Source organism: Emys orbicularis, chromosome 20 (assembly GCF_028017835.1).
Source record: "Emys orbicularis isolate rEmyOrb1 chromosome 20, rEmyOrb1.hap1, whole genome shotgun sequence".
Taxonomy (NCBI): Eukaryota; Metazoa; Chordata; order Testudines; family Emydidae; genus Emys; species Emys orbicularis.
Window position 1 is genome coordinate 20,998,521 of NC_088702.1, and position 25,314 is coordinate 21,023,834.

Genomic DNA, 25,314 nt, shown 5'->3' on the forward strand with positions numbered 1-25,314 from the left:
ATGATGATTATTATTATATTTTATTTCAGGTAGTGCTGGGAGCCCCAGTCCTGGCCTAGGGCTGTGCAGTACTAGGCACTGTTCAAACACAGAGCCCACAATCTAAGGAGATGCAATGGATAGAGACCTGGGATGGGACACAGGAGAGCTGGGTTTGTTCCCGGTTCTGCTACTGGCCAGATGGAAGGTTCTAGTGGGTGACCTTGGCCAAGACACTTCACAACTCTGTGTCTCAGTTTCCACATTTTTTTAAAATGTGAAGACTGCTACTGACCTCCTTGCTAAAGTTCCTTGAGATCTACTGATGACAAGCACTAGAGAAGAGCTAGATATTCCTATTATAATACACAGATTCTTCCATAATATACTACACCTAATGGATTTTAAATCACAATGAATTTTTTAGAAAACACTCTTGAACCTGTTGGATTCTATGTGGTTAGAAAACACTCCAGAATACAGTGATGTCCTAGGTCCAGTCGGGAATCTAGAACCCATGGACTTTGAGTACGAACACATTGATAGGCTTAGAATAAAGGAGATTCCAGAGCCATCTAGAGATGCTGAATCCAAGAGTGTCAATTAGGTTAGAACACATTGAGAGACCTAAAACAAACAAGATTCTGGAGCTAGCTAGGGATCTGGTAACATTGATAGCCCATTGAGTTGAAAAAATTGAGAGACCTAGAACACATGGGATTCTGGTGAATTCAGAGACACTGTGAGGTTTATGAACTGAGATACCTGGAACCCATGAGGTTTTAGAGCCATCAGGGATCTAGGAAAAACTGGGATGGTAAGTTTTCACCTCTCCCTCAATCTGGGCAACTTCAGGCCATCTCCTGTTTTGTGTGCTCAACTTCTGACCCGTGTCTTCCACTAGACTCGTGGGCACTGCTGACGAGATCATCAACAAAAGCCGTTTTGACCAAAGTGAAAAGAGATGTCCTGAAGACCTGCCAGAACTTTTCCCCCACAAAGAGGTAGAGAATGGGGGTGAAGCAGGCAGTGAAGCAGGACGTGAAGGTGTAAAAGACCAAAAGGGCACCCGTCACTGACTCTGGCACCTCCTTCTTGTAGAGCTTCAAGCCGTGATAGAGGTGGTAAGGCAGCCAGCCGATAAAGAAGGAAACCACCGCGGTCAGCATGACTTTGAAGGGCTTCCCAGCCCATGCCAACTTCTTCTCCTTCATCTTCAGCCCCACCAGGCCATAGCATCCAGCGATGGTGCAGAAGGGCACAAGGAAGCCCAGCAGGAACCGGACCATGTAGACAGCCATGTGGACCCGTCTCTCCATGTCCTGTGTCTCGGCTGTGTTCCAGTCTCCAGAGAGAGCATAATTGTTGATGCAGATGATTCTTCCCCCGTCCACCACCTGGGTGTCCCGGAAAGCCAGGTAGGGAGTGCTGAGAGCAAAGGAGGCCAGCCACACACCCACCGCCAGCTTCTGAGCTCGGGGCACGGTGCGGTGATGCCGGCACCAGATGGGATGGTGAGTGAGGATGTAGCGGTCCAGGCTGATGAGGGTGAGAAGGAAGACGGAGGAGAACATGCACATAGAGATGCAGGCATTAAGGAGCTTGCACATGGCCATGCCGAAGACCCAGTGGAAACCCATGAGGAGAGAGACAATGAAGAAGGGGATCAGCAGGGTGAAGAGGAGAGAACAGGAGACCAGGTGGAGGAACGAAAGCGTAGTCACTGTCCTCCTCATCTTCAGTCCCAGCACCCACAGGTACAGCCCGTTTCCCACCACACCCACCAGGAAGGTGGGGAAGAGCAACGCGGCCGCAGCCAGGTGAGAGGCACTCACAGCTGCTGGGGTCTGGCTGGAATTTGTCACAGTGGTTGGTGGAATAGTCATATTGCCTTGGTCCATGGTGCCCTGGGGAGAGACAGAAGAGTGGTTGGAAGGGACACCAGAGGAGGGGGAAAGGGTGAGGGGAGGAAGGGAGAAATAAAGGGGGTTAGGAAGACAACATTGGAGATGATCTCTCTGGGCACCCTGTGGTCCTCCAGAATATCCAGGCTAGGTATTCTCAGCACCTGGGCTATAGCCAGTGTAAACTCACTGCTATAAGGTAGAACTATGGGCAGAGGGAAAAAGGATAGTAGATGTGGGAGGTGTGAGGATGGGGACAGTCTAGTAGGTCAAATACACAGCTATTCTGATAATACCATGTGGCTGTGATCTGGAGGACAGGCTGTCTCTGAGGGATGGGGAATGGGATATGGGCCCTTCCCCACCAGGAGGTGCTGGTTCTGACCTGGCTCCAGGGCGGAGACTCGCTGGCTCAGGGAGGTGGTGATCGGTTCTGTCGAGCTGGTGCTGGTGGAACTCACTGCTACAAGGTGGAAAAAGCCACCCTTCCCCCACCCTGTCTCTTGTACTCATCTGGCCGTCACAGGAATTGCTGCTACACCCTGACTCGTGAGAACGTGCAGTGTCCTTCTTACTCTCACTGTAACACAGGAAGCCTCAAGCCACTGAGCTGCTTCTCTGTCCCACAGCCATGCTGCCAGCCCTGCAGCAGGGCCCTCTGGGCTATTGCCTCTATCAGGGACTTGCCCCTCACGGCCTTGTTAGCATAGAGTCCTCTGTGTTCTGCAGACTGGCCTAATGGTTAGAGAAGGGCAGGCTGGGAGCCAGGACTCCTGGTTTCTATTCCCAGCTCAGGGAGTGAGGTGGAGGTCAGAACTCCTGGTTTGTGGGAGGAATGTGGGGTCCTGTGGCTTAGAGCAGAAGTTCTCAGCCAGGGGTTGGTGTACGCAGAGGTCTGTTGGGGCTTCATCAACTCATCTAGATATTAGCCTAGTTTTACAACAGGCCACATAAAAAGCACTAGCAAAGTCAGTACAAACTACAATTTCATACAATTAGTTGCTTAAACTGCTCTATATAGTATAGATTGAAATGTCAGTACAACATTTATATTCCAATTCATTTATAATTATATGGGGAAAATGAGAAAGTCAGCAATTGTTCAGTAATAGTGTAGCTGTGACACTGTTATATTTTTACATCTGATTTTGTAAGCAAGTAGTTTTGAACTGAAGTAAAACTTGGGGGTATGCAAGACAAATCAGACTCCTGCAAGGGGTAGAGTAGTCTGGAAAGGTTGAGAATTGCTGGCGTAGAGGTTTGTAAATGGGGAGCAACTTGTCTGATGTGAAATAAGGGAGAAAATTCACCCAGTCACAGACCTCACCTCCTAACTCTGTCTATTGAGTGCCCCACGGGAACCCCACTAATACCCAGTGACCTGGAGTTTCACAAGCTAACATCACTGACACCCAGGGGCAGGGAGTCCCACTGCTTTGCCTTTACAATAGCAAATTTCTTTGGCTTCTAGGGGGCCTTAGCAAGGAATTTCCCCTTTAGACCCAACACAGAGCCCTCTGCCCATTGTTTCTACTCACCTGGGCAGTGGGTGGTGGAAACACAGACCAGGCGCAGAGAGATCCTCAGATGGTGTGTTTGGCCAGCAAAGTATCCGTGTATCTGTCCCCTGCACCCCGGAGCTCTCCCCTGTGTGTTGAGTTCACTCCCCTTTACTCTGTGTCTTCTACATGCTCCACCCCCACCTGCTCTGAGATCCACAAGCTGCAAACCATGAACGGAAATGATCATTGGACACTCTTATCTGAGAAATCATCTAAGCAACAACCATTGCTTTGAAACTAGCCCCACTCCCTCCCAGAGCCTGGCATAGAACCCAGGTGCCCTGGCTCACAGCCCCCACTCTAATGCACTAGATGCTTGGCCAGGAGCTCATCTATTGAGGCAGGACCCCATGAAGAGGAAGGGCCTGTAATTCTCACAATTCCTTTCCTGACAGGGGGCTGCACCATGACCTAGTGATAATCCAGATATATTAGCTCACAACAAAGGCTGAGTCACAAATGATACAACTCCCAGCCAAGAGTGGGGGGCCTTGTGGGTTAGAGCAGGGGAGCTGGAGGCCGGATGCCTGGGTTCTGTTCCCACCTCTGGGAGATGAGTGGGGTCTAATGGGCTAGTGCATGGGGCGGCTGGGATTGAGGACCCTGGGTTCTGTCTCCAGCTCTGGGAGGGGGTTGGGGTCTAGTGGTTAGAGCAGGTCAATAGCCGTGATAGGTCCTGTGTTATCTACATGTTGTGGGTACATCCCTGTGTGAAGCAACTCATGTGAAATCCTGCCCCTTCCTGTTCTAGATAAATCTCAGTCACACCCGTCCTCCCCAGAGTGCTGGTTACACAGGCCCCATCCTTGGAACTGGGACCCTGAGACCACTGAAGGGAACCCAACGCTACTGGGAAAACAGCACCCAACAGCATGGTATACCAGACCAAGGTTGAATTCTGAGGGTAGTGGGGTCTAGTGGGTTCTGTGTGTGGCTGTAGCCTAATCGGTTTGTGCAGGGAGGAGAATGAAATGCCGTGTTTCTCACTGCTAGGGCACGGGCTGCACACGTCTGTCTGTCTCTCCCTTCCCCTTTTCTGTCTCCTCCAATCCCCTTTGTGTTCTTCCTGCTCCTTCTTAGGGTCTCATGGCCCCTCCATCTTCTCGGCAGGCCTGATCCCTCATGGCACCTCTGCTTTCCCGACCTGTCTGGCCACTCACGGCCCCTCTGCCTTCCTGACTGGCCTAATTAAGAAGAAGCGGTCGGCAAGGAGCGGGAAGCCTTTCAAAGTCATGGTGACTGCGATGGTGTTATTCTTCATCTGCTGGCTGCCCTACCATCTCTGCCAGGGCTTGCTGCTCTACAAGAATGCGCTGCCAGTGTTTGGTCACGAGTGCCTGAAGTTAGAGAGCATTGGAAACTTGTCATCCCACTTGTTCCTTTATCCCTCATGGTTCTGAAACCCTATGGGTTCCAGGTATCTCAATGTTTATAAACCGAGCAGTGTCCTTGGGATTCCAGATTCCTTGTTGTCTGCAGAATCCCATGTGTTCTAGGTCTCTCCATTTTTTTCAAAGTCAATGGCTGTTAAGGGTTCCAAATCACTAGCTGGCTCCAGAATCTTGTTTGTTCTAGTCTCTCAATGTAGTCTAACTTAACTGATTCTCATGGGTTCTGCATCACTGGCTGGCTCTGGACTCTTCGTTTTAAGTCTCTCAAAGTGTTCACACTCAATAGGGTCCATGGGTTCTAGATTCCTGACTGGTGCTAGGACCCCAGTGGATTCTAGAGTGTTTTTAAACCATATAGACGCCAACAGGTTCCAGATTCTTTGTTGATCTAAAAATCTCATGGGGGTTCTAGATTTCCAAATGGTTTCAAATCCATTTGGTGTGGTGTATTATAGAAGAGTCTGTGTATTATAATAGCCATTACTAGCTCTTCTCTAGTGCTTGTCCTCAGTAGATCTCAAAGAACTTTGCCAAGTAGGTCAGTAGAAGTCTCCCAGTTTTACAAATGGGGAAACTGAGGCTGGGAGCATGGAAGTAATTTAGCTAAGGTGACTCAGTCTGCTAGTGGCAGAGCCAGTAATAGTACCACGGGCTCCTGAGACCTGCACTTGGTCTCTATCAAACACTGACTCCTTAGACAGTAAGGTCTCTCCTGTCTTTATACAGTGCCTAGCAGAGCGGGGTTTGGGGCCATGACTACACCTCCCACTGGGTTCTAGCCCCGGCTCTGGGAGGGGAGTGGGAGCTAGTTTTAAAGCAATGGCTGTTTCTTAGGTGGTTTCTCTGCTAAGACAGTGTCCGAAGGATCATTTCCATTTAGGTTTGCAGCTTTTCAACCTGAGAGAGCAGGTGGGGGTGGAGCATGTAGAAAACACAGAGTTAAGGGGAGTGAACTCAACACACAGGGGAGGGCTCTGGGGTGCAGGGGACAGATACACAGATGCTTTGCTGGGCAAACACATGTCGTCTGAATCTCTCTGCTGGATCCATGTTTCCACCACCCGCAGCCCAGGTGAGTCAAAACAATGGGCAGAGGGCCCAGCATTGGGTCTAAAGGGGAATTTCCTTGCTAAGACCACCTAGGAGACACCAAAAACATTGCTATTGTAAAGGTAAACCAGTCAGACTCCCTGCCACTGGGTATCAGTGGGGTTCTCCTGTGAAAGTCCCTGCCACCGGTAGCACTGGGGTTAACATGGGGCACTCAATAGACAGAGGTAGTAGGTGAGATCTGTGACGTGGGTGAATTTTTCTGTTTTGTTTCATGTTAATCAGATGAGGGGTTCCCCATTTGCAGAGTGTAAGCAACAACACCCCACATCCCTCTCACAGCCCAGGAGTCTTGGCTCCCAGCCGCTCCCCCATTCTTTAACCATTAGGCCATTCTACAGAGCAGACAGGACTCCAGGCTAATACGGCTATGAAGGAGGCAGCACGGCTTGGGTGCAGAGAAGCAGCTCGGTGGCTTGAGACTTCCTGTGTTACAATGAAGATGAGAAGGACCCTGCACGCTCTCACGAGTCAGGGTGTAGCAGCAGTTCCTGAGACTGGCAGATGAGCACAAGAGATGGGGTGGGGGAGGGGTGGCTTTTTCTTCCTTGTAACTGTGAGCTGCACCGGCACCAGCTCCTACATGCTAGGAGTCAACAGCACCAATCTCTTCCCTCCCCCCCCAACTGAGTAGGCCTGATCCCTTGCCCTGGGGCCAGATTAGACCTGGCCACCCTAGAGAGGAAAGGCCCCAGGGCCCATTCCCTGCTCCCCTGAGCCAGCCAGTCATCCAGAATATGTGGTATTCTCTGCATAGCTGTATATTTGATCTACTAGAGTGTCCCCTTCTCCACTCCTCCCATGTCTGCCATCCTGCTTGTCCTCCCCTACTGCTCACAGCTCTATCCTGTAGCAGTGAGTTCCACCAGCTATAGCCCACTTTCTGAGAATATCCAGCCTGGATATTCTGGCGGACCAGAGGGTGCCCAGAGAGATTGTCTCCAATGTTACCTTCCTAACCCAATCTGGTGTTTCTCCCTTCTCCTCTTCCACTCTCCCTTTTTGCCGCCACTGTCATCCCTTCCAACCCCTCTAATGTCTCTTCCCAGGGTACCGTGGAAGAAGATATCATGGCACTCCCACCAACCACAGTGGCAAATTCCTGCAAGACCCCAGAGACCATGAAGACCCCTCACCTGGCCTCTGCTGTGTTGCTCTTTATCACCTTCCTGGTGGGTGTTGTGGGGAACAGGCTGTACCTGTGGGTGCTGGGGCTGATGATGATGAGGATGGTGACCACGCTCTGGTTCCTCCACCTGGTCTCCTGCTACCTCCTCTTCACCCGGCTGATCCCCTTCTTCATCGTCTACGTCCTCCTGGATTTCCACTGGGTCTTCGGCATGGCGATGTGCAAGCTTCTCAATGTCTGCATCTCTATGGGCATGTTCTTCTTCATCTTACTTCTTACCCTGATCAGTCTGGACTGCTACACCCTCACTCACCATCTCATTTGGTCTCAGAATCGCCGCACCGTGCCCCTGGCTGGGAAGTTGTTCATGGATCTGGGGCTGGCCTCTTTTGGTCTCAGTACTCCCTAATTGGCTTTCTGGGAGACACACGTAGTGGATGTGGGCAGGATTGCCTCCATCAATAATTACGACATGACCAGAGATTGGAATGGAGCCAAGACGCAGGACCTGTGGAGATGGGTCACCCTTGGTCACCCAGTAGAACCTTCGGTCTCTCCAGTGGCAGAACCGGGAACAAACCCAGCTCTCCTGTGTCCCAGCCCAGGTCTCTATCCATTTTGGGCTCTCTGGGACATGGACTTTTTGCTCTGTGTTTGTACAGTGCCTAGCACTTCGGGGTCCTGGGCCAGGACTGGGGCTCCGGGCTCTGCTTAAATAAATAATAGTAATTAATAATAATTCCCAGGTGTTGCTTGAACTACGTAATTTCCATAAGTTTTTTGTGGTGGCTCTGAAATAATTTCCAACACCATGTGACCCGATCACTGGGGTATTTCGTGTGTGGAGGCTCTGGCTTAATTTAAGAGCAACTGGTAAGGAAAACATGCCATCAGGACAAAGAATGGCTCCAGAGAAACCCCCTGCCTGTGAACACTTCAGGGTGGTGAAGAGGTAACGACCAAGCTAGTAACTGTGATGCTGTGGGGAATGTGGGTGACCATTCATAATATTATGGATACCAATATTATGAAATTTCAGTGACTCATACAAGATATGCCATGTAAGGTTTCAGTGGAAAAGTTATTCTGGCAACGGAATGTGGCCTCCTTTCCAGATGGCTGGAGAGACCGTTACAACTGCCCCCTGGTGGGCAGAACCGGGACACCTGTGCCCATCCCACCGGAAGCAGAGGGGCAGGACAGGAACCAGTAGTATAAAAGGCAGGTCCTCCTGCTTAGCAACTGCTCTAGCGCCTCAGACCTGGAGGGACTGCCAGAGCTGCCAGTCGCTGGAGACACTGAGGAGTTGCTGGGGCTGCCGTTAGCTGTTTTATCCTGGCAGGACAAACAATGACCCTGGGACCCAGGTACTTCCACCCCTCCCCCTGAACGGGAGTGTAGGAAGTTGCCCAGGGAGCTGAATATAATTTGACTGTGTTGCTGACTGACAGCTGGCCAATGTGTTGTGGCTGAATTTCCCCGCTGACCTATTTGTGTACCAGTCCACCACTGTTAGGGCCCTGGGCTGGGACCCGGTGGATTTGAGTGGGCCCAGGTCCCCCTACCCTCTGCCATCTCACCTAGGGGTAGCAGGCTCCCCACTCTAGGCCAAAAGGCCTGCATTTGTTGGTGGTCTCCTGACTGTTTGGTACCCTGCCCTTCCTGAGGGCCTGAGCTTATAGACTCATTACTGCTCTATCCTGACTGCAGGCCAGAGCCCCCAGTTTGCTGCCCTGCCTGGGGACCTGGGCTTATAGACACTGCTGCTTTACATTGATTTCAGGCCAGAGCCTTCTCATTGTTTGCTGCCCTGCCCTGTCAGATGGCATGGGCCCCTAACTAATTACTGCTCTACACCGCTGAGTGATGGAGACCCTGGTACCAATTCCCTCTGAACTGTGCCCTTCCACCAGTGTTGCAGTGAGGGGGCATGGCCTCCTTCCCAGACAGAGGAGGAACAGCTGCAATCATCGTAGAGTTACGATTTGCTAAATATGATAAACTGACTTATATGTATGTATCATCTTTGTATCGTGAGTTATAAATATGTGTGGTATATTGATATCTCCAACTTCTGCTGTGTATCTGGGTGACACCCCCAGACACATTGGCATCTGCACTATCTAGCCTTTTGGATGGCCCATCCAGGGATCTCAGCTGTACAATGAGCCCATTGTGAGAAGCCAGGGGCCACGCCTATGAGTCAGCAGGATATGTGGACAGGGGACTCCAAGTGCTTTTCCATGCCCATATGGTGGGAGCTTTTGTTTGGGACAGAAGATGTACAAGCCACGTGGCAAACATATAAAAAGGCAGCTGCATCTTCTCCATTTTGTCTTCAATCCTGCTTCTTACCTCTGGAGCAACTTCTCTACAAACTGAAGCTCTGAATGAAGATTTGACAGATCCATCCAAGCTTTGGGTATGTTCCAGAAAAACTTTACAAGCCAGCAAACTCACCAGTGCTGCTAGGAACCTGAACTATGGACTCAGAAATCATATGTACGTATCTGATTGCTTTCACGATTTAACAACTCTCTTCTCTTTCTTTTCTTTTAGTTTATAATAAAACCTTTAGTTGTTAGATACGAAAGGATTGGCTGGCAGCATGACATTTTGGATAAGAACCAAACTAGTATTGATCTGGTAATGTGGTTGGCCCTTTGGAGACCAGAACATTTTGTATAATTAACAGAGTTTTAAGTAACTTCTCACTTTATTGGACTTATTTGCTGACTGGGGACCTCTGACTGGAATGCAATAAAGGGGCCTGTGGGATTTCTTTTCTTTTTTTCTTTTTTTTTTCTTTTTGGCTTCTCAATAACCCATGTGGGGGACCAGGAACATGGTGTGTGACTGGTTGGTGAATCTAATTACAGTGTTAACTACCAGTTTAAAGAGAATCTGCTCTCCTTTTTGCAGCCCACCCTCACCTTGGCATTTTCAGTGTGGGCTGCCCCACATGTTGGGTCACAAGTCACAGTAAGTATGAAGATCGCACCTGCCAGCTCCAGCCAAGATACAAAAGCTTGTCCAAGGCTGGGGGCCAGCAAATCCAAAGGACAACAAACACTTTTAAAGACCTCCTCTGGTGGATTCTCCATCACCAGTAATTTTTAAGGCAGGACTGGGTGTTTTTCTAAGAGATCTGCTCTAGTTTAACCAGGGACTAATTCAGGGATGTTCTTCAGGAAGTCATACTAGGGGACCACTATGCTTCTTCTGGCTTTGGAATCTCTGAATCTATCCAGAGGTCAGGCAGATGTTGTCAGGGTGCTGTACCAGTTGTCACCTGGACCCACTGGGGTATCTGAGTAAGCCAGGCCTGTGTGGGCCACCAGCCCTGGGTGGAGGGCTTTAGGTAAGTTAGACATGTGCATAGCTCCTCTATTTTAAAAAATCTTTTCCCATTCCTACTGGTCAGATGAAACAAGACTGGCAACCATGACAGAAAGGACCTCTCGCTGATTCAAAATTCAATAGGATCTTCTAGAGTCTAGGAAACCTAGCCAGTTCTTAACTTCTTGAGTACCAGGACTCTCAGTGTTTTGAATGTGTTCTGATATGATGCGGTCTAGATTTCGAACATCAGAGCCATTGGCCATTATCTTTGAAAACTCGTGGCAATCAGGGAAGGTCCCGGACGATTGGAAAAAGGCAAATATAGTGCTATCTTTAAAAAAAGGAAGAAGGAGAATCCGGGGAACTACAGACCAGTCAGCCTGACCTCAGTCCTTGGAAAAAATCATGGAGCAGATCCTCAAGGAATCCATTTTGAAGCACTTGGAGGAGAGGAAGGAGATCAGGAACAGTCAACATGGATTCACCAAGGGCAAGTCATGCCTGACCAACCTGATTGCCTTCTATGATGAGATAACTGGCTCTGGGGATATGGGAAAAGCGGTGGACGTGATATATCTTGACTTTAGCAAAGATTTTGATACGGTCTCCTGCAGTATTCTTGCTAGCAAGTTTAAAAAAAAGTATGGATTGGATGAATGGATTATAAGGTGATTGTCTGTCTCAACGAGTAGTGATCAATGTCTTGATGTCTAGTTGGCAGCTGGTATCAAGCAGAGTGCCCCAGTGGTCAGTCCTGGGGCCGTTTTTTTTTTCATCTTCATTAATGATCTGGATGATGGGATGGATTGCACCCTCAGCAAGTTCGTGGATGACACTAAGCTCTGGGGAGAGGTAGATATGCCAGAGAGTAGAGATAGGGTCCAAAGTGACTTAGAAAAATTGGAGGATTGGGCCAAAAGAAATCTGATGAGGTTCAACAAGGACAAGTGCAGAGTCCTGCACTTAGGACGGAAGAATCCCATGCACTGCTACAGGCTGGGGACCAACTGGCTAAGCGGCAATTCTGTAGAACAGACCTGGGTATTACAGTGGACAAGAAGCTGGATATGAGTCAACAGTGTGCCCTTGTTGATATAAAGGGTAACGGCATATTGATCTCCATTATAGGAGCATTGCCAGCAGATCTAGGGAAATGATTATTCCCCTCTATTCAGCACTGGTGAGGCCACATCTGGAGTATTGTGTCCAGTTTTGGGACCCCCACTACAGAAGGGATGTGGACAAACTGGAGAGAGTCCAGTGGAGGGCAACGAAAATGATTAAGGGGCTGGGGCACATGACTTACGAGGAGAGGGGTTGCTTGCAACCAGGTGCTGCTGACGCGGAGTTCAAAACTGCCCAAGATCTGGGAGTCCCAGTGCAGATCTGGTAAGGGCGCTCCTGCATCTGCGCCTGTGGAGAAAACTTTTCCTGTCAGAACCGATGAGTCAAAGTGCTCTGAAATCCACGCGCCTGCTCAGCTTGGCTTGAATCTGGCTGGCTCTGAGCAAGACAGGGGGAGAGTGAATGTGTCAGGTTCGGGGCCGTGGGATCCAGGGCCCTCAGTTAAAACTGCATGAAAAGGAGTCGCTCTTAATTTTTTCACACCGCTCTGAAAACCAATTGCAGACTCGCATTGACTTGTGAAACCCTTCTGCCAGGTGGAGCCAGGAGCAACAAAGGCCTGGTTCAGTATCTAGGGGTTCCTTTTGAACAATACAACACAAAACCTGCTCGAGCCCCACCCAGTGACCTGGGACAATTACACACCACCCTCTGGGTGCCTCTAAGAGGCAATAGTTCCCCACTCACAAGCACAGAGTATGAGTGTAGCAAAAACTTTTAATAAAAGGAGGGAAGTAACTCAGCATTAATTTGGGAAAACACTGCAACTAGGGTTCATAAATGCAAACCATGAGCAAAAGACTCACCCCTAAGTAAGTTGGGCAGTGTCCTTTTCCCCTCAGGGTCTTAAGTCCAGCAGCCCCCAAAGTCCCTTTAACGTGCCTGTCCCTTCTCTGCATCCCACTCACAGTTGCTGTCCTTGGCCAGAGCAGTCCCAGACTTCAGAGGTTCATCCGCAGAGTTCACCGCCCACCCTCTGTGGAAGGCGGGGGGGGGGGGTAAGGAAGCACCTTACATGCTGGACTACTCAGGCACTTCTCGGGCACTCGCTGATCGCCCCACCTCTGCAGAGCTCTGCTCTGGCCCTCTCCGCCAGCTTCTGTTGGGAATGGTGTCCCTAGCCTCTGTTTGCCAGAAGCTGGGAATGAGCAACAGGGGATGGATCACTTGATGATTCCCTCTTCTGTTCATTCCCTCTGGGGCACCTGGCACTGGCCACTGTCAGAAGACAGGATACTGGGCTAGATGGACCTTTGGTCTTACCCGGTAGGAACACTATTATGTTCTTCCCTGCTGGCCACTTACTACGCCTCTCTGCAAGGCACCTCGATGGCAACTCACCAAGATGTCTTCAGGCCCCCCTGCACACACTTAGCACAGTTCTCAGTGATTTCAGCTGTTAATGGGGAAGCCTCACTGCTGGTGCACCTGGATAGCCTCATACAATAGAGACACTGTCCCAAACTAGGTCTAATACTTAGATCTAGATATCAGTGATTTCAGCTCTGTAGCATGTAACAAGACTCTCAATTGAGTCTAAATTAGCTCTTTTATTATCCCACCTACAGAAAGGGTCAAATACTGCCTAGGGCCCTTAAGCAGGACCAACCCCTTCTCCCCACTCATTGGGCTTTGGAACCCATGTCCTCTGCCTAGCGAGTGCTATTCAATTGAGGGTGAGTCCCTCCATTGGGGTATGCCAAGTATAGTTCAGCTGCCCTTGGTTCACACAGCAAGGATACCAATGTTTATTACTCCTTCCCCAATAACAAGGAGACTAGGGATCCAACACCAGCCACAAGTGATCATTTGGACAATGAATCCCATCATGCTGAGCAAGGCCGGGTGGGGGTGTCCATGCAAAGGAGATCAGCTTCCACAGATCACCACTAGATGTCAGGGAAGAGCTCATCCAGACTCTGCTTGCACTTCGAAAGTGGCACCAAGCTGCAGCGACTCTGCTGGAGCAAATGGTGGTCGTTTAATTGGGGACTCCATGAGATACAGCCCCCTGAAGATGAGCTGCTGTTAATATTCACAAATTGTACTGACACCCCCGTGCTTGGGGCAACTGCCTTGAAAAATGGCACTCTGCAACGGAGGCGGAGGTGGGGTTTGTAATGCAAATTTGGGGTCATTTGGTTTCTATGATACAGGCTCCCCCTCCCCCCTGCACGTGCTGATTGAACATTTTCAGATGGTTATAATGTTCTCAGTGCAGACAGAGGGGAAATAGCAAATAGGCCAAATTTCAGGAAACAACAAGCCCGGACGGCCCCTGAGCTCAGCTACGCAACAGGACCAAGGGCCGGTGCGGCCATACTGCAAAACTGAGTCTGCTCCTCAAGCTGTTCACACCTGTGTTTAATAGCAGTTCACACCTCTGCGAGGTACGTCTTCCACCAGAAATTAAGGGTGAGTAACACACACATTGAGCTGACCCATGGGGGCCTAGAAACACAGCCACTGCTCTTTTGATCTAGAAAGGGAGATGTTTGTGTTCTCATCTCTATTATCAACTTTGACCCGGTGTCTTCAGCCACAATGGGGCTGAATTGGGACCACTGATGGCATGCAAGTCCTGTGTCAATAACTGATTCTTCTGATCTCTGTTTATTCAAAAAAATTGTGAGGGGGGCACATATTTGGAGATGACCCCACATTAATATTTTTGGCAAATGAAAAGTGGGGGAGGAATTGTTTCAATACGAACAAAATGGGTTTTTTTTTAGCTTAGATTTTACATATTTTAAATAAAATCAAAGCACATTTCAAGACAAAGCCATTTTGAAAAAGAAAATCAAAATGTTTCATTTGAAAATGTCAGATTTTTGGTGATCGAGCAAAACAATCTGGCAAATTTTATACTAATTTGTGAAATGTTTTGGTGTTACTAAGTTTGCTTTAACTGCTAGACACCACTGCCCTCCCAGAGCTGGGGATTGAACCGAGGAGTCCTTGCTCCTACCCCCCCCCTGCCGCCGATAGACCCCACTCACCTCCCAGGGGCAGAAGAACCAGAGAACTCTGAAGTGAAGTCAACAGAGCTACACTGATTTACACTGGCTGAGAATCTCGCCAGTTCACTCCATGCCCTACTGCCTTACAGGCTTAATATTCCAAAATAATTGGTGATTATTTGTTATGCTTCTATTTTTGGAGGGTTTCCCAGATGAACAGAGTGATGAGGCATGACTCATCACTGCGGTGCCTCCAGGGAATTAGCGCTGTGCCCTCCTCTGGTGATGACTTCCCTGCTGTGACCTCTGTTCCTGGACCCACGTCACTCCCAGGATGATGACATCCTCCTACAGTGACACTGCCCCCCGGCTGTGCTACACTCTATGTCCCCCCCACCTTCCAGAGGGACCTGTAGTCTACTGTCCAGCCACTGCCTTCAGTGGCAAACTGCAGTCCACGGTCTAGTCACCTCCTTCAGTGGCTCCAGCACCCTCTTTGCCCTTGTGTCAGGGCCTCAGTCTGCAGATCCCTGCAGCCTGCCAGGAGCTGCCTTTAGCTCTTTGGGTCGCTGCCTGCAGCACTGCTCTGCCCAGGGGGCTTGCTAGCCTCCTCCTGCAAGGCAGGCAGTCCTCCTCCCTGCTCCAGCTCCAGGGAGTGACTCCCACTGCTCTGTTCTGCAGCCTTCCATGTACATGTGATTCCATGTAGTTTGGACTCAAAGCGTAGAATGTTCTCAATTCCAGATATTCTGCCCTGAGGGGTCTTACTTGTAACAGGCTCTAGCTTCCATAGTTTTTTTTTTTAATAGAGTGTCTTGTAACCCAGGAGTTTCTAGAACTAGACACATATCTAGAATTCACACAATCCTACTGTTTTTTCAAAATATAGGTGTTTGGAGCCCTTGAAGTACTAGGCCATGTCAGATCTGATTGGATTTCAAAACAGTCACACCTAGAACTCAAGAGGTTTCAGAACTAGCTAAATATCTAGAACTCGTGTGGTACTACTGTGTGTGTGTGTGTGTGTGTGTGTGTGTGTGTGTGTGTGTGTGTGTGTGTGTGTGTGTGTGTGTGTGTGTGTGTGTGTGTAGGTAGGTAGGTAGATTATCCTAAATATAAAAGGAAGGGTAACAACCTTTTTGTATGCAGTAACATAAAATCCCTCCTGGCCAGAGGCACAGAATCACTGTACCTGTAAGAGGCTAAGAAGCTCAAATAACCCAGTTGGCACCTGACCAAAAGGAGCAATAAGGAAAGAAGATACTTTCAAATCGGGGCAGGGCAGGGCAAGAGGTTTTTTGTGTGCTCTCTTTGTTTGTTGCCTCTCTGGGCAGAGAGAGAGACCAAGCAGGTAAAACATCTCCTGAAAACATACCTGAAATGATACATCTAAAATTACAGAAACTGTAAGTAAAGGCAAGGAAATGCATTAGATTATATTTTGTTTTAGCTTGTGAATTTTCCCTATGCTAAATGGGAGTTTTATTCCTGCTTTTGAAGCTGAGCAAAGGGGGGAATCCTCTGTGTTTAAAATCTTTTTATTTATCCTGTAAAGTTACCTTCCATCCTGATTTTGCAGGTATGATTCTTTTACTATTTTTGTAAATACAATTCTTCTTTTAAGAACCTGATTGATTTTCAGTGTCCTAAAAGCCCAGGGATTTGGTCTGTGCTCACTTTGTAACCAATTGGTTAGTATATTATTCTCAAACCTCCCCAGGAAAGGGGTGAAGGGTTTGGGGGAATATTTTGAGGAAACAGGTTCTCGAAGTGGCCCTTTTTCCTGGATTTTTGTCTAAATCACTTGGTGGTGGCAGCAATACCGTCCAAGGACCAGGAAAGGATTTGTGCCTTGGGGAAGTTTTAACCTAAGCTGATAGAAATAAGCTTAGGGCATCTTTCCTGCTGGTCCCCACATCTGTATCCCAGAGTGGGGAGGGAACCCTGACATAGATAGATAGATAGATATAAACCCAGTAGTACCACATGAGTTCTAGATATTTGAGTGGTTCTTGAAACGCTTGAGATCTACACCTGACAAGTTTTTTAAAACCCAAACTGGTCCTATGTCAGCTAGGACATCATACATGAGGTTGGAAACTAAGATGTTCTGGACCACATTAGACCTATTGGGTTTTAAAATCTTGGCAGACCTAGAACCCAAAGGTTCAAAAACCAGCCAAACATCAGGAACTAAGTGATTGGGCAACAAAATGGCAAATGAAATTTAATGTGGATAAATGTAAAGTAATGCACATTGGAAAAAATAACCCCAACTATACATACAACATGATGGGGGCTAATTTAGCTACAACGAGTCAGGAAAAAGATCTTGGCGTCATCGTGGATAGTTCTCTAAAGATGTCCACGCAGTGTGCAGAGGCAGTCAAAAAAGCAAACAGGATGTTAGGAATCATTAAAAAGGGGATAGAGAATAAGACTGAGAATATATTATTGCCCTTATATAAATCCATGGTTCGCCCACATCTCGAATACTGTGTACAGATGTGGTCTCCTCACCTCAAAAAAGATATTCTAGCACTAGAAAAGGTTCAGAAAAGAGCAACTAAAATGATTAAGGGTTTAGAGAGGGTCCCATATGAGGAAAGATTAAAGAGGCTAGGACTCTTCAGTTTGGAAAAGAGAAGACTAAGGGGGGACATGATAGAGGTGTATAAAATCATGAGTGATGTTGAGAAAGTGGATAAGGAAAAGTTATTTACTTATTCCCATAATACAAGAACTAGGGGTCACCAAAAGAAATTAATAGGCAGCAGGTTTAAAACAAATAAAAGGAAGTTCTTCTTCACGCAGCGCACAGTCAACTTGTGGAACTCCTTACCTGAGGAGGTTGTGAAGGCTAGGACTATAACAATGTTTAAAAGGGGACTGGATAAATTCATGGTGGCTAAGTCCATAAAGGGCTATTAGCCAGGATGGGTAAGAATGGTGTCCCTAGCCTCTGTTCGTCAGAGGATGGAGATGGATGGCAGGAGAGAGATCACTTGATCATTGCCTGTTAGGTTCACTCCCTCTGGGGCACCTGGCATTGGCCACTGTCGGTAGACAGATACTGGGCTAGATGGACCTTTGGTCTGACCCAGTACGGCCTTTCTTATGTTCTTATGTTCTTATGAACTCGTAGGATCCTATTGGCTTTTGAAACATACATGGGGTTTGAAAATATAATGTCTAAATCTAGGCCACATCAGTTCAGATCACATTCAAAACACTGACAGAGCTGGGACCCAAGAGGTTAACAATTGGCCAGAATTCCTAGAATCTATGCGATCCTATTGAATTTTGAATCAGCGAGAGGTGGTAACTGTCACGGTTGTCAGTATTGTTTTGTTTGAACAGTAAAATGCACATGTCTAACTTACCTACAGCCTACACCCTTAGCTGGTGGCCTATGCAGGCATGGCTTCCTCAGACACCCCAGTGGGCCCTAGGTAACAACTGGTACACCACCCTGACAACATCTCCCTGTTCTCTGGATAGATTCAGAGATTCCAAGGCCAGAAGGAGCATGGTGGTTCCCTACTCTGACCTCATGCAGAACTTCCCTGAATTAGTCCCTGGTTGAACTAGAGCAGATCTCTTAGAAAAACACCTAGTCCTGCCTTAAAAATTGCCAGTGATGGAGAATCCACCAGGGAGAGTTTTTTCAAGTCTTTATTGTCCATTGGATCTGCTGGCCCCCAGCCTTGGCCAAAGTTTTATAACTAGGCTGGAGCTGAGAGGTGGAGTCTTCTTGGTTACCTGGACGTTACTTCTTCACCACCCTGAAGTGTTCGGGGACAGGTGGTTTCTCTGGAGCCGCTAATTGTCTTGCTGGCTTGTTTTCCTTATTGGTCACTCTTAAACTAAGTTAGAGCTTCCACACACTAAATATCCCAGTGACTGGGTCCTGCAGTGGTTGTAAAGTATTTCAGAGTCATCACACAAACTTTACAGAATCTATGTCATTCAAGGAAAGCCTGGGAATGATTATTACTTATTATAATTTATTTCAGATAGTTCTGGGAGCCCCGGTCCTGACCCAGCACCACGCTGTGCTAGGCACTGTACAAAACAGAGTAAAAAAAACAGTCCAGGTCCCAGACAGCCCACAATCTAAGGGGATGCAATAGATAGAGACCTTGGCTGGGATGCAGGAGACCTGGGTTTGTTTTCAGTTCTGCCACTTGCCAGACTGAAGGTTCTACTGGGTGATCTTGGCCAAGTCACGTCCCCACTCTGTGCCTCAGTTTCCCCATTTGTAAAAACTGGAAGACTGCTACTGACCTCCTTGTTAAAGTTCTATGAGATCTACTGATGACAAGCACTAGATAATAGCCAGATATCACTATACTAATACACAGACTCTTCTATAATATACTACACCTAATGGATTAAAAAATATTTGGAAATCTAGAACCACAATGAAAATTTCAGAAAACAATCTGAAATCAGTTGGATTCTATGTGGTTTGAAATCGCTCTTGAATCTAGCGGTGTCTTTGGTCCAGTCAGGTATCTAGAACCCATGGACTTTGAGTATGAAGACACTGAGAGGCTTAGAATAACAGAAATTCCAGAGCCAGCTAGACATGCAGAATCCAAGAGAGTCAATTAGGTTAGTTAGAACACATTAAGAGTCCTAAAACAAACAAGATTCTGGAGCTGGCTACTGATTTGGTGCCACTGATGGCCATTGAGTATGAAAAAAAATTGAGAGACCTTGAACTCATGGGATTCTGGAGAGGGCAGGGATCTAGAATTCAGGAACACTGCAGGGTTTATAAACAGTGAGGTACCTGGGACACATCAGGTTTTAGGACCATCAGGGATCTAGGAACAACTGGGATGGCAAGTTTTCAACTCTCCCTAAGTCTGGGCAACTTCAGATCATCTCCTGTTTTGTGTTCTCAACTTCCGATCCCTGTCTTCCACTGTGCTCTTGTTGCCAAGAAGGCTAACGGCATTTTGGGCTGTATAAGTAGGGGCATTGCCAGCAGATCGAGGGACGTGATCATGGTGAGGCCTCATCTGGAGTACTGTGTCCAGTTTTGGGCCCCACACTACAAGAAGGATGTGGAAAAATTGGAAAGAGTCCAGCGGAGGGCAACAAAAATGATTAGGGGTCTGGAGCACATGACTTATGAGGAGAGGCTGAGGGAACTGGGATTGTTTAGTCTCTGGAAGAGAAGAATGAGGGGGGATTTGATAGCTGCTTTCAACTACCTGAGGGGGGGTTCCAAAGAGGATGGAGCTCGGCTGTTCTCAGTGGTGGCAGATGACAGAACAAGGAGCAATGGTCTCAAGTTGCAGTGGGGTAGGTCTAGGTTGGATATTAGGAAACACTATTTCACTAGGAGGGTGGTGAAGCACTGGAATGCATTACCTAGGGAGGTGGTGGAGTTTCCTTCCTTGGAGGTTTTTAAGGCCTGGCTTGACAAAGCCCTGGCTGGGATGATTTAGTTGGGAATTGGTCCTGCTTTGAGCAGGGGGTTGGACTAGATGACCTCCTGAGGTCCCTTCGAACCCTGATATTCTATGGTTCTATGATAGACTCGGGGGCACTGCTGCCGAGATCTTCAAGAAAAGCCGCTTTGACCAGAGTGAGAAGAGACGTCCTGAAGACCTGCCAGAACTTCTCCCCCATGAAGAGGTAGAGGATGGGGGTGAAGCAGGCATTGAAGCAGGATGTGAAGGTGTAAATGACCAAGAAGGCACCCATCACTGACTCTGGCACCTCCTTCTTGTAGAGGTTCAAACTCCGTTAGAGGTGGTAGGGCAGCCAGCTGAGAAAGAAGGAAACCGCCCAGACACCATGACTTTGAAGGGCTTCCCAGTCCATGCCATCTTCTTCTCCTTCATCTTCAGCCCTACCTGGCCATAGCATCTCACGATGGTGCAAAAAAGCAGCAGGAAGCCCAGCAGCAACTGGACCGTGAAGACGGCCAGGTGGACCTTGTCTTCCCAGCTCCTGCGGCTCAGCTCTAGTCCAGTCTCCAGAGAGGGCGTAATTGTTGATGCAGATGATTCTCCTCCCATCCACTACCTGGGTCTCCTGGATAACCAGGTAGGGAGCGCTGAGACCGAAGGAGGCCACCACATGCCTACAGACAGCTTCCGAGCCTGGGGCATGGTGCAGTGATTCCAAGACCAGATGGGATGGTGAGTGATGGTGTAGCAGTCCAGGCTGATGAGGGTGAGAAGGAAGATGGAGGTGAACATGTCCACAGAGATGCAGGTGTTTAGGAACTTGCAAATGGCCATGCCAAAGACCCAGTGGAAACCCAGGAGGATGTAGATGGTGAAGAAGGGGATCAGCAGGGTGAAGAGAAGGTAGCAGGAGACCAGGTGAAGGAACCGAGGCATGGTCATCGTCCTCCTCATCTTCAGCCCTAGCACCTACTGGCACAGCCCGTTCCCCATCACACCCAACAGGAAGGTGGGGAAGAGAAGCACCACCATGGCCAGGTGAGCAGCGCTCACAGCTGCTGGGGTCTGTCAGGGAATTCGCCCCAGTGTTGGTGGGAGAGGCGTCTTGCCTTGGTCCATGGTGCAGTGGGGAAGAAATAGAAGATTGGTTGGAAGGGATGACAGCGGACAGTAAAAGAGGGAGGGGAAGAGGAGGAAGGGAGAAATAAGAGGGGGTTAGGAAGGCACCATTGGAGAGAATATATCTGGGTACCCTTTGGTCCTCCAGAATATCTAGGCTAGATATTCTAAGTAATTGGGCTATAGCCGGTGGAACTCATTGCTACAAGGTACAGCTATGGGCAGAGGGAAAGAGGGATAGTAGATGTGGGAGGAGTGGGGACGGGGACAGTCTAGTAGGTCAAATACACAGCTATTCTGATAATACCACGTTGCTGTGATCTGGAGGATGGGCTGGCTCATGGGGTGGGGAATGGGATATAGGGCCTTCCACTCCAAGAGGTGCTGGTTCCAATCTGGCTCCAGGGCGGGGACTGGCTGGCTCAGGGAGGTGGGGCACTGTTCTGTTGAGGTGGTGCCAGTGAGGGTCCCCTTAACTCTCTGTCTTCTACATGCTCCACCCCAATCTGGTCAAAAAAGCTGCATACCATAAATAAATATGATCATTCAGACACTGTCTTAGCAGAGCAACCACCTAAGAAACAGTCATTGCTTTAAAACTAGCTCCCACTCCCCTCCCAGAGCCAGGGCTAGAACCCAGTGGGATGTGTAGTCATGGCCCCTGTAGCGAAGCGAGACTCACTGCCGCAGCGCCTTCTGCTGGTCGTCTGGGAATTAGCTCTTTTCCAGTGTACAGACTGCCCTCTGCAGGCCAGTGTCTCGCCTGCTGCTGGCCCTGTGTCTCTCCCAGACCCCAGTGCCCTCTACCTCAGGGTTCTGCCCCAGCAGTACCCCCTCACTCAGGGTCTCCCCTCCCAGGGGAACCCCCAACCCTCTATACCCACCTAGCCTCAGTGGCTACTGCCAGTTATCTAGCTCCCACTCACTGGGGCAGAATGCCATCTGTAATGGCCACTCATCACAGGCAAAGGGGTTAGGACCTGCTGCCTTTGCCTATCCTCAGGCTGCCCCTCTGCAGCCCCAGTACCTTTTCATAGGCCTTCATCAAGGCCTGCAGCCTGGGGGTTTACCAGGCTGGAGCTCCCTTGCCCTATTCCCCAGCACTGCTCCAGCTCAGGTACCTTACACCCAGGCAACTAGTCCTTCTCCCTCCAGAGCTGGAGAGAGACTCTTCCAGCTCCTGGCCCCCAGCCCTCTTATAAGGGCCAGCTGGGCCCTGATTGAGCTGTCCACAGCTGTGGCTGCTTCCTCAATCAGCCTAGCTTTGCTGCTTTCACTCTTCTTATTTTAGGAGCAGGGTAGCCACCCCGCTACAGCCCCATACCCAGCTGTACTAGGTGCTGTAGAAAGACAGAGGAAAAAGACAGTTCCTGCACAAGAGAGCTTACTCTCTGAAGAGTCAGGATCGATAGAGACCAGGACTCAGGAGCCCTTGGTCCTATTCCTGGCTCTGCCACTGGCGGACTGAGTGACCTTGGCCTCAGTTTCCCCATTTGTAAAAACTGGGAGACTGCTCCTGACCTCCTTGGCAAAGTTCTTTGAGGAAAAGCACTCGAGAAGAGCTAGTTATTGCTATTATAATACACAGACTCTTCTATAATACACCACCCCAAATGGATTTGAAACCATTTGGAAATCTAGAACCCCCATGAGATTTTTAGATCAAGCAAAGAAACTGGAACCTGTTGGATTCTATATGGTTTAAAAACACTCTAGAATCTACTGGGGTCCTCGCACCAGTCAGGAATCTAGAACTCATGGACCCTATTGAGTGTGAACACTTTGAGAGACTTAAAACGAAGATTCCAGAGCCAGCCAATGACACAGAACCCATGAGACTTAGGTTAGAATACATTGATTCTGGAGCCAGCTAGTGATCTGGGACCCTTAAACACCCATTGAGTTTCATAATGTTGAAAGACCTAGAACACATGGGAATCTGCATATAACAAGGCATCTGGAATCCCAAGGACACTGCTCTGTTTATAAACATTGAGATATCTGGAACCCATCAGGTCTCAGAACCGTCAGGGATGAAGGAACAGGTGGGATGACAAGTTTCCAATGCTCTCTAACTCCAGGAACTTTCAGACGCTAATGACCGACACCGGCATCACATTCTTGTAGAGCAGCAGGCCATGGTAGAGATGGTTGGGCAGGCAGCAGACAAAGACACCACCGCATCACCGTGACTTTGAAAGGCTTCCCGCTCCTCGCCAACCCCTTCTTCTTCATCTCCAGCCCTGGTATCGCACGTTGGTGCTGAGCGGCAGCAGGAAGCCCAGCAGGAACTGCACCCTGAACAGCAGCAGATGGAGATGTCTCCTCCAGGCCTGCGTCTCGGCTCCGTCCATCTCTCTAGAGAGGGTGTAACTATTTGTGCAGGTGACCCTGCCCCCTCAATCTCTAGGAGTTCCTGGAAACCCAGTTAGGGAGTGCTGAGGGTGAAGGAGACCAGCTACACACCCACGACCAGCTTCCTGACCCGGGTTACAGTGCGGTGATGCCAACACCAGACGGGCTGCAGGGGAGAGTGCAGCGGTCCAGGCTGGAGAGGGTGAGGACAAAGATGGCAAAGAACATGCCCAGGGAGAGGCAGGCGTTGAGGAACTCATACATGCCCATACTGAAGACCGGAGGAAGCCCAGGCAGGTGTAGATGGGAACTGAGTTATAAAGCAGGATGTGAGCAGGTAGGTGAGGACCAGATGGAAAGACAAGAGGGAGGTCATCATCATCCTCATATTCAGCCCCAAAACCCACAGGCAGAGCCCACAGCCACCCACCCCCATCAGGGGGTGCCACACGCAGCTGCCACTTGATTTCCCTTCCCAACCAGCTGGGGGTTGCTCCCATTGGCTGCCGGACTGGTGGGAAGGCGGAGGTACAGTGACGGGCCAGATTGGATGGGAAGGCAGAGGTGGCATGAGGGATCAGGCCTGTCGGGAAGGCAGAGGGGCCATGAGACCCTAAGGAGGAGCAGGAAGAACACAAAGGGGATTGGACGAGACAGAAAAGGGGAAGGGGAAGAGAGAGACAGATGTGTGCAGCCCGTGCCCTAGCAGTGAGAAACACGGCATTTCATTCTCCTCCCTGCACAAACCAATTAGGCTACAGCCACACACAGGGTAGAACCAGAACCCTGGGCCCCAGCACCTGTACCCCCCACACTCTAACCACTAGACTCCACTCCCCTCAGAATTCAACCTTGGTCTCGTGTACCATGCTATTGGGGGATGTTTTCCCAGTAGCGTTGGGTTCCCTTTGGGGGTCTCAGGGTCCCAGCTCTGAGGATGGGGCCTGTGTAACCAACACTCTGGGGAGGGCGGGTGTGACTGAGATTTTATCTAGAACAGGAAGGGGCAGCATTTCACATGAGTTGTCTCACTCAGGGATGTACCCTCAACATGTAGATAACACAGGACCCCTCACGGCTATTGACCTGCTCTAACCACTAGACACCACCCCCCTCCTAGATCTGGGAACAGAAGCCAGGATCCTTACTGCCAGTGTCCCCCACCCCCACTCCAAACCACTCAACTACCCCAATCCTTGGCTGGGAATTGCATCATTTGTGACTCAGACTTTGTTGTGAGCTTACAGGGCTGGGTTATTTCTGGGTCTTGGCAGCCAAGCAGTTGTGCAAAATACAGGCCCTTCCTCTTCATGGGGGCACGCCTCAATAGTTGAGCTCCTGGCCAAGCATCTAGTGCATTAGAGTGGAGGGGCTGGGAACCAGGACTCCTGGGTTCTATGCCAGGCTCTGGGAGGGAGTGGGGCTATTTTTAAAGCAATGGTTGTTGCTTAGCTGGTTTCTTTGCTAAGACAGTGTCCAATGATCATTTCCGTTCATAGTTTGCAGCGTGTGGATCTCAGAGAGCAGGTGGGGGTGGAGCATGTAGAAAACACAGAGTTAAGGGGAGTGAACTCAACACACAGGGGAGGGCTCTGGGGTGCAGAGGACAGATACACGGATGCTTTGCTGGCCAAACACACGCCATCTGAGGATCTCTCTGCACCTGGTCTGTGTTTCCACCACCCACTGCCCAGGTGAGTCGAGACAATGGGTACAGGGACCTGTGTTGGGTCTAAAGGGGAATTTCCTTGCTAAGGCCCCCTAGAAGGCACAGAAATTTGCTATTGTAAAGGCAAACCAGTGGGACTCCCTGCCCCTGGGTATCAGTGGGGTTAGCCTATGAAACTCCCTGCCACTGTCTAGGAGTGGGGTTAGCCTGGGAGACTCCCTGCCACTGAGTATCAGTGAT

General features: G+C 49.3%; 1 protein-coding gene and 2 pseudogenes across 1 annotated transcript; 1 reads left to right on the top strand and 2 right to left on the bottom strand.

Moving 5' to 3' along the window:
- Nucleotides 1–830: 830 nt before the first annotated feature.
- LOC135892244 (probable G-protein coupled receptor 33) lies at nt 831–1,880 on the bottom strand. The gene has a single exon (XM_065419950.1). The coding sequence runs from the start codon at nt 1,878–1,880 to the stop codon at nt 831–833; it is 1,050 nt and encodes a 349-aa protein (XP_065276022.1).
- Nucleotides 1,881–5,884: 4,004 nt separating this feature from the next.
- On the top strand, nt 5,885–8,288 carry LOC135892245 (probable G-protein coupled receptor 33; annotated as a pseudogene).
- An 11,098-nt stretch (nt 8,289–19,386) lies between these two features.
- On the bottom strand, nt 19,387–21,050 carry LOC135892763 (probable G-protein coupled receptor 33; annotated as a pseudogene).
- Nucleotides 21,051–25,314: the final 4,264 nt, after the last annotated feature.

What these genes read in the sequence shown, in the direction of transcription:
- LOC135892244 (XM_065419950.1), bottom strand. Translation starts at nt 1,880, where the DNA reads ATGGACCAAGGCAATATGACTATTCCACCAACCACTGTGACAAATTCC.